General features: G+C 45.3%; 1 protein-coding gene across 2 annotated transcripts in view; it reads left to right on the forward strand.

Annotated features, from left to right (window-relative positions):
- Positions 1-16974, forward strand: part of LOC144094817 (neural cell adhesion molecule 2-like) — a 168663-nt gene that overhangs the window by 113734 nt on the left and 37955 nt on the right. For both annotated transcript variants that reach the window (XR_013306584.1, XM_077628706.1), the window contains exons 4-5: positions 2475-2681; positions 13953-14249. Coding sequence is in view for 1 of the 2 variants with exons in the window: in XM_077628706.1 (XP_077484832.1) it covers positions 2475-2681; positions 13953-14249 (504 nt within the window). In the remaining variant the exon portion in view is untranslated. The remainder of the gene's footprint in view (positions 1-2474; positions 2682-13952; positions 14250-16974) is intronic.

Genomic DNA, 16974 nt, shown 5'->3' on the forward strand with positions numbered 1-16974 from the left:
AAGTGTCAGCCATATTTCCTTTCTGCCTTCTTTCTTAAAATTAAAAAAAGATGCGTGAATATGCTTTCTGCTTCCCTCTTTCTTGAGAAATAATACTTTTTTCCTATAATAATGTTCAACATATCCGTTGATCCACTGAAGCTTCTTGAGATCAAACCCTCTGTAGTGTACATACCAATGTTATCTCTGCTTGAAATGCCGTTGTGATTGATATTACTAATCCTCTCCGCCATTTCATTTTTATTCCGCTCTGAATTCGAAAGTAGGAGCCAATCCTTTAGTCCGTCAGCCAAGTAAAGGCCCAAGGCCATGGGTCCTCTTAGGCGCGCGTCCTGCGCGCTTGGGCGCCTACGCGTCGGCCAGAGGAAGTCTGCGCATGCGCGACGCGTCGGACGCCGCCGAGCGCTTCCACGACGCTTGGATCGGACAGTGCTAGATATTCCGCGCGCGCGTTACTCGCGGCAGCGCGCAGCGCACCAGCATCGACCAATCAGTGGGCATTTTGATTATTTGCCTTCCGTAGCTGGTCTTCCAAGCATTACTTGCAGCGCGTGCCGGGCGCGTACTGGCGCTATGCACTTGGAGTTGTGCACCGCTTTTTTTCGCGTCGGGGCGCGGCGCTTAGCTCGCAGGCGCGCTCGACGCACGATGAGTATGACGCAGAACTGTCTATGGAGTCGGGAATTAAGCAATTTCAATGTGCATAAAAAAATAATCAAATACTAGCAGGAAATGCACCAAATATTTTAAAACGCTTCAGACATATGTTTGCAATGGCTGGTGCCGCTTATTTTTTCTGAGAGATTCAACTTTTCGAGGCATATTGTTTCTCAAACTTGGCGAGCACTTCGGGATTCTTTTCTGGCATAGAACTTGATTTTTCGCTACGTTCATTTCACACTGCGTTCATTAGAAAAGCCTCAAGCCCTTTGTTGCTGAATTTCGTTTTGAATAAATAACTTGGAAACGAAACAGTAATACGGTTTGGTTACTGTACCGCATACTAAAAAGAAATTCCAGCACTTACTTAGAGCTTCACGAAGTAGTAGACGTTACGTGCATACTAAGTACATAGTACAGACTGAGACTAGTGTATACTACTCCTGAAGTATGGCAAATTTCTTCAGGAACCAAGTCTTTCCTATTTAATGTCTCGTCTTGTGGCCCTTGTCTTTGGTTGAAAACCGGTGCAGTCAGCTCGGCTTATTGAAGCAGTCGAGTGAGCACTACTACACGTTATGGCTGGGAATCAGCTGTTCTTTGGGCCTTCTCTTCAAATATTGCCAGAGTCAAACATGTTGCAGTCGGTGCCGTATTCATTATATTTAAATGATCATGGTACTTTTTTCCTGCTGTATGTTGTATCATAGTGAGGGCAGTGCCTTAATGATATGCGTTCCATGAAGCAGTGTGGTTATGAATGTATGCTGACACTTCTCCTGTGGGCAACCAGGCTCATGGCCGTGCTACCCAAGGATAAATTTAAGAGGATAATAGCACGCACAAAAGTAAATGCCGGCGCTTTTATGTTTTTTTTTACGTGTAGTCAACAACCTGACGATGCCTATCGAATGGTATAAGCATTCGCCATCGCCAGCGCAATTAAAATAGTACGAACGCATTTTTATCAACGACGGCGGCTGTATGTTTCGTGATGTCAGCGGACGATGAACAAGCCCAAATGGAAGAACATAAATTACACCTCAACACTAGTGCGCGACTCTTTCTTTTTCCTTCCTCCCACCACCTCCTTCATGCCCTTCGTCACGGTCAGGTTCGGATGCCCGCACTGAGCTTGGTAGTTATTTATACTATCTTTCTAATATTACCACCCATTCGCACCAGACTCTCCGCCACAATCAGCGCCGTTTCCTTGGGCTTGAAATTCACTCTATTAACTAAAAAAATCGCGTCTATTTGCTTTGCATAATATACGCGCCGCCCACGTCAACTTCCTGTACTGTACTGTGGCTGCCAGGAAGATAGAACGGAAAGTGCACAGGCCTGCCTACTGGCTCAAGCCGAGCCACGCTCGCTGCCGCCTGCTGAAAGTGGGAGAGTTAAAGGATATGAGAGGAAAGATAGAAAGTAAAGGCACCGCGCGCTAATAGGCCCATAGGCCCCGGTCTGATCCCGGAGGCAGTGCAATACCGGGCCGACCCGTGCCACAGTGCGTCTAGCACTTCGCCATATTCCAAAAATAAGTTTAATATCTTGGGCCCAAGGACCAGCAGCAGATATTAAATCAGATATCAGGTAATCCTGCCGACTTCCCTTTGAATGCGGGTATTAGTGAACCGTTTTGTTCTTTACTCTATGCTGCTTTCTTCCCGTGCCTTGAAGTGGACACTGTCATTTCTCTATTTCCTTTAACGGTTAATACACGTGTAAGTGATACGTAATTTCATTTTTTGTATACTAAACAAGCTGAGAATGCGCATTGAAAGCTCATAGCTTCCCTGTGGGTGTTACAGGCAAGCCTCGGCCCGTGGTCACCTGGTGGCGCGACAAGCGGCTCGTGGACTCCAACTTCAGCTTCGTGGGAGACGGCACCGTGGCCCGCAACTGGCTCGAGATCGACGAGCTGAAGCGCTCAGACTTCCTCAGCGTGCTCACCTGCCAGGCGGCAAACAACAACGTCACTGTGGCAGTGTCCCGGTCCATCACTCTGGACATGAACCGTAAGCATGATTACTCTCCTTGCTCTGCTTCTCCCGTGCGCGTTGCATTGCAGTATAAAGACTGCCATTATAAATCAGCCACTGCTCGCGTGACGCCGCCAGTGTTAATGGTCACTGAGTGGTAGCGCCGTTTTACTAGACGAAGTCTATTCGTGCATGTGAATAATTTAGTTGCCTTCATCATATTTCTGCTTGGCAATGCATAACAGTTGTTTCGCATAAATGTGTAAAAGTATTTTAGAGCGCGGATTTCTTACGATCCACCCCAGACGTCTTTTCCAATAAAGAACAGGTTTATTCGTGTGCACCGGAATCGCAGAGTCCGGTAGTTGTTGTTGTTAGCCTGTTAAAAGATGGCACATACCCACACTGGGGGATCGGCCAAGAATCGGGTGGCTATTCACCTGCACTCAGGTAATTAAAATGAAAAGCACGCGGGAAAGCAACACCGGGGGATTCTTCCTCATGAAGAGAAAAGGGATAAAAGTTTTGATTTCAGAATTATTAATAATAATAATAATAATAATATTAATAATAATAATAATAATAATAATAATAATAATAATAATAATAATAATAATAATAATAATAATAATAATAATAATAATAATAATAATAATAATAATAATTAAAGCCCTGTATTTTCTCCCGTGGCTCGTGTCGCTACGACGTCGTCTTCATTCGCTCAAAAAGACGAAAGCCTCACCAGGCCTTCCCCAGCCGGCGTCGGAAAAGAGCCACTGCTAGAGTGTAATCGATGCATATGCTACATTTGTGCCCAGAAGCTTGTTATTATTCGCATTGTAACACACTGTACAGCCTACAAACCTTAAGGCTGAGTTTCCGTGTAGCTGTGAGTTAATTTTACTGCGTACACCATGCCTTCCTATACTCCACGTGCGCTTATTACCACGAAATGATATATATTGAGGTTCGGAAAAGCGTACGAGCGATCGGTATTCTGTCACTTGTCACCATACCGCAAATTATCTTAAGCTAGCTTCATAAGCACCGAAGACATTGGCGATTAAAATGATGTTTGTCCTCGCCACCCCCAAACACATAAATATAGACTCGCCATAAAAAAAATAAAATCAACAAGGCGGAACTGCAGCCCTTCATGCCTCATCTAGCCCTATCTTGCCCTCGCCACTTGGGATCGCCCAATGAGAAGGCTTGTCCGGATTTCTCATTGACATATTCGAGGCAGGGACGGCTAAAAAGCTGCGGGGAACTGCCAGCCTAGTCAGCCGCGAACTACTGTGACCAGCAATTTTAAAATTATTTTTAAATATAGAATCTACGCAGAGCTTTTAAATATGATTATAAAGCTCACAAATACCACCTTTACAGGTCTATTGCATTAGAATATGAACATAAAAATAATTTCAGGGCCCCTTAAAATAAATATTACAGCCGTCATTAAAGTGGATATGTTCACGCTGCCTCTAATAGCCCTGATTAGGAGATGTTGTATTTTAATAGCTGACAGATGCTATTTTTAAAGAGGTCATATATGTGCTGCGGACTTGTTAGAAGTGACTAACAGGCATTTAGTAAGTACATTACATTTCTTCTTACACAACTCCACCATCGCCATGAGTGATAAGCCCGCTTTCTGCTAGTCGATTGGATACGATGGTTTATTTTTTAAAATAAAACTTCATTTCCAAAATCTGATAAAACCCATGAACGTCGCGGCAATTGCCTTCCATTTAGGCCCTCCTGCAAATGCCGCTGACCGTTTGTCAAGACGTCGGAGGTAAACTGCCTGGCACTTTCTGCTGTGAAATCGCGACTGGCAGGCGCGTGCAAGGGAACTAACCGCGTAGTAGTGATAATCGGACAGCGTCTTTGTTTGGAAGGCCTCCTTTAATGGGCATTGACCGCTGCGGTCTGCTGCTGTGTCCGTCTACAGTTTGCAGTAAAGAGCAATTGCACACTTTTTGGACCACTGTAAATTTCTGCATGCACTCCGCAATCTACACATGTACGAAAGGTAAAACTCCGGGCTTTCCGCACAGTTTTATGTCCTTGAATAAGCAGCATTTTTATTTTCAATATTGCCAAATATATCATGAAATACCTATTATGATTCATGGACCGGGAAGGGATCATTATAGTATAAAAAATTTTCATCTCAAATTGAGCGCTGCCGACTCTATACAATGTGCGGACAGCTTACCAGAAATTGCGGCACTTGCACCCGATATCTCAAGTATTGTTTACCTGCCAGTTTGAAGGCAGGCGTGAATGCGCAACTTCCAGGTGACAGTGCTGTGCTGGAGTACAGGAGTAAACTCTAACAGCTCATGGCCGCAGTATTTGATGCAACTGAGCAGTCGCAAGTTGTTGGATTTTTACGGCCACAATAATCCACAGCACACATAAAATGCTAGGTAATGCTAGTCTCTAACACGCAAATACGATTTAACTTGAATTTTTAGGTGAAATTCGTGAGTGATTGTTTGGCCGCTCCAGCTGAACAAACCGTATTGGAGGGTACTGAATAATGCCCTTCTGACGGACTATGAAGCTCGTGCCAGGAAAGCCTGTAAACAACTGCGCCAGAACGCTTCCCGCGCTCAATGAATGGTAGGAACCTCGATAGACAGCCAATGCAGAAACAGCAACGCCCAAATACAGTGCTTGATTTGCGAAAAATTTGCGTTAAGGCTTTATGTTAGCTCCGGTTTGTTCGAATGACAGCGGATATGTCAAGTCGGGGGTCGGTACATCTCCCATACTCCATCGTGCGTGACGTAATTGACCTACATGTGGCCGGTAGTGTGCCTGGCCTGCGAGTTTTCGGGAAGTTCTTGCAAGTATAATTTTTCCCACTTCCGGCTTCCAGTGTAGGTTGCTATAGGTGCCGCAAAAGCTTGAACGTGAGCTCGTGCTTCTGGCAGCGTATTTTTCAACATGCCGACCGCCACCAGTCCTCTGTGGGGTGTTTGTGAGAGTATGCTGTCGAAGTAAGATCCAGCATTCCGTAGCATTTTGGCCGCTGTTATCGGTATCACCAGCTGTTTGCATGTGCCATTTGGGAAGAGAACAATTGCGCATGAGCTATTTTTGAAATGAAAAAAAGTGATGTAGAAAAATTTGAATTGTAAACATAGCCTGTACGTACAGTATCTGAAGAAACACACATTGAACAATACCCGCTTCCACGGCGGGACGGGTAAAGCACATTTCAAACAAGCCTGTGGCGAACAGAGCCAGGTTCAAGCTGAATATAATCGTGTCGTGAAAACTACAAAAGAATCAAGCAGCAGCTGTTTCATATACGGGCGGTTCAAGAGAAGTCCTGTGGCACACCCTCTATGCATGGCACATTCATGGCATCTGGAATCGCCCAGGAGGCGCCATCGATGCAACGGCTATGTTAACATGTTGTTGCAAAAAAAGAAAAAAGAAACAGATCTTGACGTGCACGTCGTCAGCAATGGCTAGCGTCAAAAAACCAGGCCAACGCTGCGGTAGATTATACACACCGCCAGTGTCTTGACGGCTGTCATAGTAACGTGGTCCTGATCGCCAAACAGGAGTTCGCTGGCGCACGTGCGCTGCTGTTGTCGCCGGTATCGATTCGAACCGACAAGGATCATTGAGAAATGGTAGACCGCAAAGCCACATGTCGTAAGAGAATGCATATTTCTTCGCGTTACCGCGACGGACGACCCTAGCCGTACTGAAAACAGACTTAGCTTTTGTAAAAGTATCATGCAATGGAGAAATAATGACTGGTTGTGTATTCGCCGTCTCCTCATCGGGCGTTTCTTCCGCAAATTTGCCCGTAATGACAGCACGGCTAACGAGTGCGAAAAAAAAGTATGAGCTGTATTTTTTCATATTCGAAGGGTGAGACCGTTACTATCACTCCCGCCAGTGTCTGGTGACACTCTGCAAGCGGTTCATACTCACGTATCTACGGCTAACATAAAGCGTTGCTAAGTCGGTCTAGGAACAAAAGTAGTCAGATCACCAATACTGTATACGAATGAAAAACCACGGCTGTAGCGTAGCAGAAGATTGTGAGGAATTGAAGAAAAACCTACATAATAAAAATACTATTATCATTTTCTTCCCTGCAATAGACCGGCGTCTACACGATGCGAGGGAATATTGTCGTGAGCACTCCTCGAAGCGCGACCTAAAACCAAACCTGTGCCGTCTTCGCTAGAGAAACATGATTAAGGGGTGAGCTGTGATGCGATGAAAAGAATATAAAGTTGCCTCATAATAAGTTCGATCAAGCAGCGTTACAATCGCGAGATTGTCGTCCGTTAGGAGACGCATACTTAAAAGATCCCACTTACCCGAGAACACACGGACGGACGATGAAAGCACGTGGCATTCACAGAGCGCTAATGCGTTCTTTGTTCATCCGTGTCTTCTTCGCGCAAGTACGCACTCATAGTAATGAGTTTGTTCGCCAAAGAAAAGGTAATAGTCGAGAGATGGCTAGCACAATTGTGGGCTCTTTAGCGCAGGATGCAACATCGCCTTCTGGTTTGGTTTGGTTTTGAGGGTTTAACGTCCCAAAGCGACTCCGGCTATGAGGGATGCCGTAGTGGACGGTTCCGGAAGTTTCGACCACCCGGAGTTCTTTAGCGTGCACTGACATCGCACAGTACACGGGCCTATAGAATTTCGCCATTATAGAAATTACTCCGGCGCGGCCGGGATCGAACCCGCGTCTTTCTGGTCAGCAGCCGAGCGCCGTAACTACCGAGCCACCGCGGCGGGTGCACCGTTGCCTTCTATAGCCATCCTTGAAAAACAGCGCACCTTGCTACGTACGTGGCAAGAATAAATGGCGCGAGGTGGGTCCCTTAAGCTTACCAGCTTTCTGATCTGCCACCCAAAGCTGCTTCGCCGACGAATAGTCTGCGCACCCTTGTTTTGCGGGTGTAATAGTACATGCGGCGAGAGGCGGTTTTCTCTTTGCTGCACCTTTATTTACTGCACTGTGCGCCGCTAGCGGCCTGTGTTTTACACTATCTGAATGCTTGGACGATTCGGAGAATAATGTGGGCAATTGTGATGTACTGGCGTTGCTTCAACAAAGCGATGGGGGAAAAACGCAGGTGGCGCATTCGGCCGCACGATCACATAACAGAAGCAGCACATAAATTAACTACTGTCAGGCATATACTTGAACTCCCCTCTCTTTCGAAACCTTTTCCAGGGGACTGTACAATGAATACTGATGTTAGCGAACTTGTCTAAATACTGGTTTTATTTCGCTGCCCGGTTCGCCAATCGCAAAACGATTAATCAGCGCACAAGCGAGGTAGAAATGGCGTGTTTGCAAACGCGACGCAGTTTTAAAGTTTCTCGATTGGTGTCATTGTTTTCAAAGAAACGCGAGCTAAAATAAATACACCCTGGCACTAACGCGCGTCGCTTTGGGCAGTCGACCGCAGCGAACCCACAAATAGAGCGGTTTCTACTTCTCCACACACTCGAGAGCGTGGGAGGCCGCTTCATCGTAGGTAACTGTACATAAGCACCCGAATCTCTCTATAGCTATGCCGCACACTGGTGAAGCCCGCGCTTAGGTAAAAACCGTAAACCACACTCATAATGGAAACTGCTCCTCACGCAGCCGCCAGGTTTCAATTAGCGGCAAAGCACGCGAGAGTGTTCGTACGTGCTCGTATTGTTTCGCGAATACCGCCGACCGACGACCCACCTTTTTGCGCCAGGCTATCAACAAACCCCCGAGACTCGGCACACCGGCTGCCTCTCCTCTTCCCTCAACTACACAACAATCGCGTAAACTGCAGTGTGCTGTGTCTCGTGGCGGTTTCAGTGTGTTCGCGCGGTAGCGGTCACCTGTGAGCATATAGAGAAATGAGGGGAAGCGTACTACGAGTTAAGCATTTCTAGAGGACTGCCCCCTTCTATTATTTCCCTACCTCTCTCCCTTTCGGAATTCGTAACAGAAAACACAGCGAGCGGAGGGATGCTACTCATCGAGCGACGAAAATTCTACATAATGAACTACGCTTTCAACGAGTTCTTTCAGACTGAAATGAGTTTACAGCTCCAGTCAGCCCCTGCTCGCCGCAGTGACTACTTCGTTCGGTCGCTGCGCTCATTAATTTAATGGCCTCCTTTAACGAGCCCAGCTTGTCGTGTCATCGCCTCCTCAGCCAACAACCTGCCTTGCGTCGCTTCGTTTTGCGTGTGCTAGTAGGTGGCTGTCTTGTGCGACTTGATTCCGACCATAGTGTCGATTCATGTTTTGCGCTGAGGACGTTTATAGGCGCCACGAATAGAAGTCGACTTCCCCGCGGTGACGTTATGATTTGTCAGTCATTACTGTTTGTTTTTGCGCTTAGTACTTAGGTCTTGAATCGGCGAGGTAATTAATCAATAGTTGGTAAGCAGCTCTGGCCCTACGCTATGGCAGCTCACCCTAGAGTCCGCCACAGCTCTAGCCAATAAATTAGACACACGAATCGAGGATCGAAGAGGGATGCTTAAGGGTTATTTGTTCGGCTCTAAATTAGCGTTCTTGCATGACTGACTTTAGAATTGGCCGAACTGAGATGTACTGCTTCGGTTGATGAAAAAACAGGGGGGTAAAAGACGTGGCATGCAAGTTACGGCTGAAAGGCAACTCGAATGCTTTTGAGCGCCTTTGTCTGCAACCTTGCTAAACTTCACTCGCACGGAGCACCAGTCTCCACGAGCTCCACCTGCAAAGTAATGTTGTATGGGCTTCAGGTAGTATAGAACAATTTGTCCTCTCTACTAATCAGACAATCTGTTGATAACTTTGCGTATGCACACAGATAGTCTTTTTCTGAGATAGGATGCAAAATATCCTCAATAAATGCGGTTAACGAATGACATTCGCTAGGTCACAACGCTCTTCAAAAGCGCGACGCCTACTTTGATCGCGTTGCTGTTAAAGGCCCCGAATGAAGTGACAGGGACATCAGCCGCTGAACGACGAGCATTCTGACGAAACCTGACTGTGCACGAAATAGTGAAGTTCACTTAAAGAAAAAAATGCATGAAAAAAAAATAACTGCCACGTGCTAATACCAGATTCAGACGGCCTGTCTTATTGAGACACGTGCGATGTAAAAAAGCCTAAAGGCCATTATTTTGTGCCTTTTTGGTGATGTCTAGAGAGTCGCAAGGATTTACTCTTCAGAGACGCGACCTGAAAATGGCAGAAAGGCTGGTGTTAGCGGAATTCTGCTTTGATTTACGTTCATATTCCTCAGTGGCACTAATAGGCACAACTGTCTGCTCCTACATGCGTAGGCATTTACTTTATTCTTGCTTTGTAATGTCCTAAGCGTCGTAGAGAAGCAAATAAAAGCAACCAAAGTTGTTCCAAAGACGGAAAATGGCTGTACGTGGAACGCAGAATTGCTCTGTTTTTTCATCCCCCTTCAGTTAAGTGAGAAAGAAGAAATTATTTTCGCCCACTCCAGTCTCCATGTGCCAGCCGAGATAAGTTTTAATTGTGCGGGCTGTTTTAGCTTTGCAACTGGCTCGCCTCGTTAGTACACCTAATTTAGGCAGCGGGGAGTACGGAGACTTGAAGCCCCGACAGAGATCTCCTTGACCCCTCTGTCATGCATTAGATTCGGCTTTCGCTAATGAAAACGCTCCTCTCTAGCACGAAAAATAAGAAATAGAAACCAATATGCGCTCGACTTTTTATGTTTGCATAGCTCTGTCAATGAAAAATAAAATATTTCGCAGGCGAACTTACGATGGGATGTGACAAATCTGCGTTAGCAGTACTGCCTGTAGATTTCGCGTCTACAATGACAGTTTACACTTCTAGCTGTCGGCTGGCATCCGTAGCCAGTCAAAAAGGTTGTTTGTTGTCTCTTTCCAAGTGTAGCGCGTTTATTTCATCAATTTCTTAGCGTTAATTTTGCTTACCTTACGTGCTTGTTCTGTATTCAAGGATAGGTGAGGAAGTAGCGCAGTAGACTACGTCGGTATGGTGAAAAAGTAAAAACCGTTTATCTGGGGTTTCTTTCCTGGTTTGTGCTCTTGAAGGGGGTTTGAAGCTTTATTTTTATTTTGATTTTCTATTATTGGCGCTCGTGTTGTAAAACCGACATCAGCTACCGGAACAGGGAGAAACCTCAGCCTACCAGGCCTAGTAGTCAGCGTATCGTACAAAAGCGGTTCGTTAGGAATGTCATGACTCGTCGAACTGATTACCCGTCGCCTGGGACGATTATTGTACTTCTCTGGTGTGCTGAGTCTAATACGATTTAATACTACACAGCGGTAGCGAGGGCTTGTCTTACTGTGCAAGTGCACTGCTGGAGAAATGTACTGTAAGCATCTATCATTCTTGGTTTAGCTCCACGTGCCGTCTTTGCGAAAAGTAACCAGACAGTGGAGTTTGTTTCTCAGCTGCATAGCGGAGCCATTACGGTGCAGCTGAAGACGAAAATCTTGATCTCTTACTATTACACAGATTAGGGTTTAAGCTGCTTTTTTTGTACACCCCTACACGGCTAATAAACAAGCTCCGTTTCCTGGTTACTTGCCGCAAAGACATTATACCTGCTAGGAAGCTATAGGAAAGCCGCGTGTTTGATCTCTCTCCATCCAGCTTGAACCACATTGTGCGAATTATGTGCCTTAGAAGTCTGCGACGACATGTGATCTAGAAACATTTCATCGCGACTTCGTCACTTTAAAACGAGGCTTCCAGGGTTCATTAGGCCTCAGCACTTGACTCGTTTCCGGCCGCTTGTTATAATCCTCTCCTTTTCTTCCGTTTGTTTGTTAATCAGCGCGTGCGCCCTTTCGGCGCCATTGGCATTTGTTGGGCACCGGACAATAAATAAATGATGATAAATTTCTTACTTGGGGTCCGATGACTGGCTGATGGATTGCGCGGTATGTGTTCTGTGCCTCCTGACCTCCGACCTCCTAAGCACAGTAGCCAGTACTGAGGATACTGAAGAACTCACTGCCATTGCAGTCCTCTTCAGCGCAGATAAAGGATGAAGTTCTCAGGTGTGCATTTAGATAGCCCTGAAGGAAGATCTCACATGAGATGAAATATTTATTAAAAAAATCTTATGGGTTGGGGGTTCAGGTCAAAAGGCTACTCACTAGGATTGGTTACGTCCACGTAACTCCTTGAATAATTCCAGTAATGATACAGTTGTAAAATACTGACACTGATGGCCATAAAGAAGATCCACTCCGTGTGATGCTGACATGCCGCACTGTATATTCGGTACAAAATGTAACTTTAAGATACTTTAAGCTAGTTGCGCATTTTGTCTTGTGTTATAAATTAGTATGAATAGAGCTCTAAGTTATTTGTTGTAATGAAATCGCTACCTTTGTCCTCGATGCAGTAATTTCTATTTAAATATATTTGCATCATAGAATCTCATCCTGTCAGAGATAAATTTGCATCCGAACAGCGAGCATTGTTTTTATAAATAACGCTATCGTACATTTGTAATCAGCCTCGTAATAGAGCACAGGTGAATATTTATGTGTTTATTGCAGATTAAGCGCCATATTTGGTTCAAGGCTACGGTTGTGCGAGAAAGCCCTATAAGAGTCACTACTGTTGACTGACAACTGTAACAGCATGAACTGGTTGCTAAAGATCTTTTAATAAATTTGTTGATAGCGATAAGAGCCAATACCAATTAGGTGTTAGTAAGCCTGAATGCTGGACTACTAAGCCAGTTAAGGGCGTCAGATAAATCGACAAGTACGGCATCAATTACTGATGAGACACGGATGGCAAAGTGAGTATCTCCGTCAAATTCGAAAACCTTGAGCTTCCTGAGAAGGACTTTCACGGAAAATATGGCGCTAACGGAGAAGCTGAGCATTCTATGATTTTTCATTATTGAGGATAATATGGTGTATGAGATTGCGTGATTTACTTGCCAAATAATTTGGCCGGAACTTATCAATCACTGCACAGGGGTAACCAGAGTTTCGATTTTATTGTCATTTGCCTATGATGTATTTTCGTTATTACCGCTGATTGCTGTCTGATAATTCTTTCCGGATGCACACATTATATATGTGTTGATGGACTACCTGTGTTCGCTTTCTTCTATTTATCTTTTTTTACTCTTGCTTTCTGCGCCGCAGGGGATCGAGGGCCAGTCAAGATTACTAGCTCAAAATTTTTGTTAAAGATCTCCTGCGTGTACAGTTATTCTGTCTGTATTCTCTCTCTGATTATTAAAATTCACTTTCAAACGTAAGTAATCTAAGCAACACAAAGGCAACGCTTCAGCAATCCCGAACGCTTCTGATATCAATGAAACGTAATAAAATGACGGTAATACTAGGAAGTATCATATCTTGTTTTATATTTTGTAACCGGAGCAAGACAAACGCCGTCCGAGCTGGGCCCTGGATTATCAAGACGGGGATCAATGGCTGAAAATGCTCCTTTCAGTGATAACAGTGATGTAATCCATGATTGAATCACCAGTCTCAGAAGTGAGATCTGATGCTATCTGGTTTTAGTTTACGAATGCAGCTTGGAATGGGTGTTAAATTCTACTGTCGACTCTTTTAACTTCCTATCTATATTATTAGTGCCGCGGAGAATGATGATTGTCTGGAGGTGGCTACCCGCTGAGGTCTCGTGGTGGTCATTTTCATGAACAGACGTCATCACCTAGGAGAATCACATGACGTATGGTTGTCGGTCATATGATCGACTGGCGACCAGACTCATGTATTTGCATGTAACGATTTAATGAATCGCATGAAAATTCACAGTTCAAGCCCTAAATTTCGCTAGTGATATCGGTGTGACGTCAGCTGGCCCATCTGCTCAATAATGTCATATGAGGCGAACCTATCGCCTCTATTGAAACAATAATTTTAAGGGAAAAATTAATATTAAACAAATTGCGCTGTAAACGATTACGATTTCTACGAAAGCGTTGTAAAGCAGTCACAGGTGGCTGTCTTAACATAAAAGTGGCAGTGTATTTCATGCAATTCACTCTACACAACAAGGAGGCGGCAGTGCTTTCCGTTCTCTTGACCTAGAGGGCGATAACTGAGTTCAAATCTAGCATGATTTAGACACACACACGCACGTAGTGGGCACGTTTGAAATACGCGCCTAGGACGCTTTTGCATGTGCATTTTCCCCAGTGACCCTTCTAGCCCTGCTTGACGCCTTTAATTGATAATGCTGCAACTAACTTGCTAATAAGCTAGCGCCTTTCAAAACATTGCCCCCCCCCCCCCCCCCCCTTATACACGCAGTGATTCCTCTGGACGTGGCCATTCAACCTCCTCGACACCCGCTGTCGGCCGGTCACCCAGTGGAGCTGGTGTGCTCATCAAGCGGCTCGCGTCCCCCGGCGCTGCTCACCTGGTGGAAGGGGGGTGAGCAGCTGCTGTCGGCCAAGGAGCACCAGGGAGGCCACGAGGGAACCAGCTCCAGCGTGCTCCTATTCACGCCGCGACGGGAGGACAACGGCGCCGTGCTTTCGTGCCGGGCTGAGAACCAGTTCATCCAGGGCAGCGCCATCGAGGAAGGCTGGAAGCTGGACGTCTTCTGTGAGTGCCTTTGTAGATATCAGAGGTGAAAAGTTTTCGCGGGCAGTGCCTATCAACAATTTCGCGGAAAATTAGAAGTCCAAGGAAACTCTTCACTTTAACTTGACTACGTTGTCCAAGAGCTGGTGTTGTTGTTTCCTTCCCAGCCCCCTCCGAACTTTCTAGGAAGGGGTGGCCACTCATTTCTGTAGTTTGACGAAATCAGCGCCGAAGTTCCCCCTAAAGCTGTAGTGATGAAGTTTTACTCCTTTGGACGGGAGGGCGGGGGGGGGGGGGGGGGAGAAACAGCACGATAATAAAAAAAGAATCACACAGCCAACATCAATGCAGAAAAATAGTTTCCTACGAAATCCTCCACTGCCTGACAGTAAAACGGCATGCGGATGTACTCGGGGAAGCCGAATTGTGTAATTATGGCAGTTTTGGATACATCGGAGAGACCCTCGGAGATCCGCTGGTAGGCCTTTGGCAGGTCTATTATAGAGAAAAGGATGGCACCATGCAGCGATAGATGCGCAATGTGTGGTATGGGATAGGAGTCCAGAACTGTTGAGCTGCCGAGAGCGTGGTAATCACCAGGAGGATTACCGCTTGTGCCGTGTGCGACCAGTTCTGCTCCTATAGAAAAGTCATTTATGATATTTACATAAGCACTGGAAATTAGAAGAAGGGCCTTTTGCGCTCAATGGCAGCTTGAACGGGCAAACTGTGCTCCGATATCGAAGCAGTGTGAGCCCGGTCGTGTGTGATTCGATGCAAATAACAGCAATTTCTGCGCAAGTTGAGTTGTTTGCAGAAGCAGTGATGTAATGTAAATAAAAAAATTCATGTGGTTTTTTTTCGAAAGAACGCGTTGCAAGACATATTGAAACGCTATATATGTGCATCTGATTAAAATGAGATGGGGGATTGAGAATGATTCGGAGCGCATTTAGCAGACAGTTTTAAGTTTTCAGCAGCAGTTTATTAATGTGTCGGCAAAGGAAAGCATACTATAGATCCTGTAACTTTTCGTAACTTCACTAGAGGTTGTATATTTGAACGATAACGAAAAGGCTTGCGAAGAAATTGAGGACATCCCGGCGAGCTACAGGAAGCACAGTGACTTGTGCAACGTTAAGAGACAGACAGCGAGGAAGCTTGTATTCGAAAACACACCCCAGCTTTGCATGTAGTAGCAGTTACCTAACGAGGAAATGGACATCGCCAGGGAATGTATTGCGAAGAAAAGCTGGATAATGGGATCTGTGGACGAAGTGATTCCAAGGTAAGTTAAAGGCAGCTGAAATGGGGAGTGCATTCAGGGAACAGATTAGATTAAGACGTTTGTTGGGACAAGAAGCTCATTCCTTACACAGGACAGGAAGATCAAAGAAAGATACCTTTGTTTTGTAGTGGACGTAATCGGAGTAATAATTGTAATACTGCCTTCATCGGATGATTCTGTTGGCGATGCGGTAAAAATTCTAGGTATCGTTCTAGGGCAGATCGATGAGGATGGCGGAAATAGCAACTAGCATAAAAGTCTCCGACACGCGTGCGCAAGCATCTTCATACTTTTAAAGGTTAAATTATTTCACCCTTAAGGGTGTAACGCTCACAAAGGCACACTTTTCACACCCTTAATTTATCTCTTTGGAAAAAAGAGCCCTGCACAGTCACACACCGTAAGTGAGCCTACGCACCCTTCAAGGGGGGCATATATAAGGAGCGCGACAGGGATGAGGGGGTTGACTTGTACCGCCAAAGCAGTTTTATATGACTGATTCCAATTAAGCTTCACGCTGGTTGTAGTCCGTTGGCATAATTACGTGGCACATGCTTTGTCATACTATGCGAACAGGTGTTCTGACAGTGCGCCTATTTGAAAGAGCTTTTTTATTATTTTCAGAGCATTTTTCAAAAAACCACGTCTTGAACATTATGCAGGCATCGAAAATGTGATATTTGTGCGAACTGGTGCACACACACTGCGAAAGACATAGATGGGTACCATAAGTATAGTCATATTGAGACATATGGAGTGAATATTGGCATTGGTCGTCGGCACTTTTCGTAGGGACGTTTAGCTTCCCTCTAAATGGGAAAGCATCCCAAAATTGATTATTGTGTTTTAAAAGTTTCTATTTTTTCAACTCTGAAGCAGTCAAGACTGGTCAAACTGCAAGGCAGAGAAACGGGTGCAAGTGTAGCTTTCACACTCCGATACCAGGGTGTGGCAGTCATATATTGCACCCATTTTTAGAGGTGCAAGCGTGAAAGTTATAGACATGGAAACAAACCTGTAAGGGTACAAATTTCTTGACAGTGCTGCAGATTATTTCCAGTCTTAGCTCTGAATCTTACAGTGCCCTGAAAACCAGAGCTCCTTGTTTATGTAGGGAAATAATTACGCTTCTCCAGAACATTTTCACAAAACCTAACAAGAAATTGAGTAGAACCTTCGTTTGTGAAAACTTCGTTCTTATCCTATTACGCAAGGGAAAGAAACTGCCCCTGAATGTGTTCTCTGCTTGGGTGTTTGCACTGTGGACAGAAGGGAGACCTCCTGATTACATTTACAATGCGTGCAATCTTGCCAGCGTCATATGGTTTCGTTAGTGGTGAGGATAAGTTTTGCGTCGAAGTTCAAGCCTCCATCTTGCTACGCCTGCCTTTGTTACCTGAATTACGCAAGACATCGAGAGCAAGCACCGTGATTGGGCTACGAGTAGCCGCTTTTAGT

Source organism: Amblyomma americanum, chromosome 6 (assembly GCF_052857255.1).
Source record: "Amblyomma americanum isolate KBUSLIRL-KWMA chromosome 6, ASM5285725v1, whole genome shotgun sequence".
NCBI classification, from domain to species: Eukaryota; Metazoa; Arthropoda; class Arachnida; order Ixodida; family Ixodidae; genus Amblyomma; species Amblyomma americanum.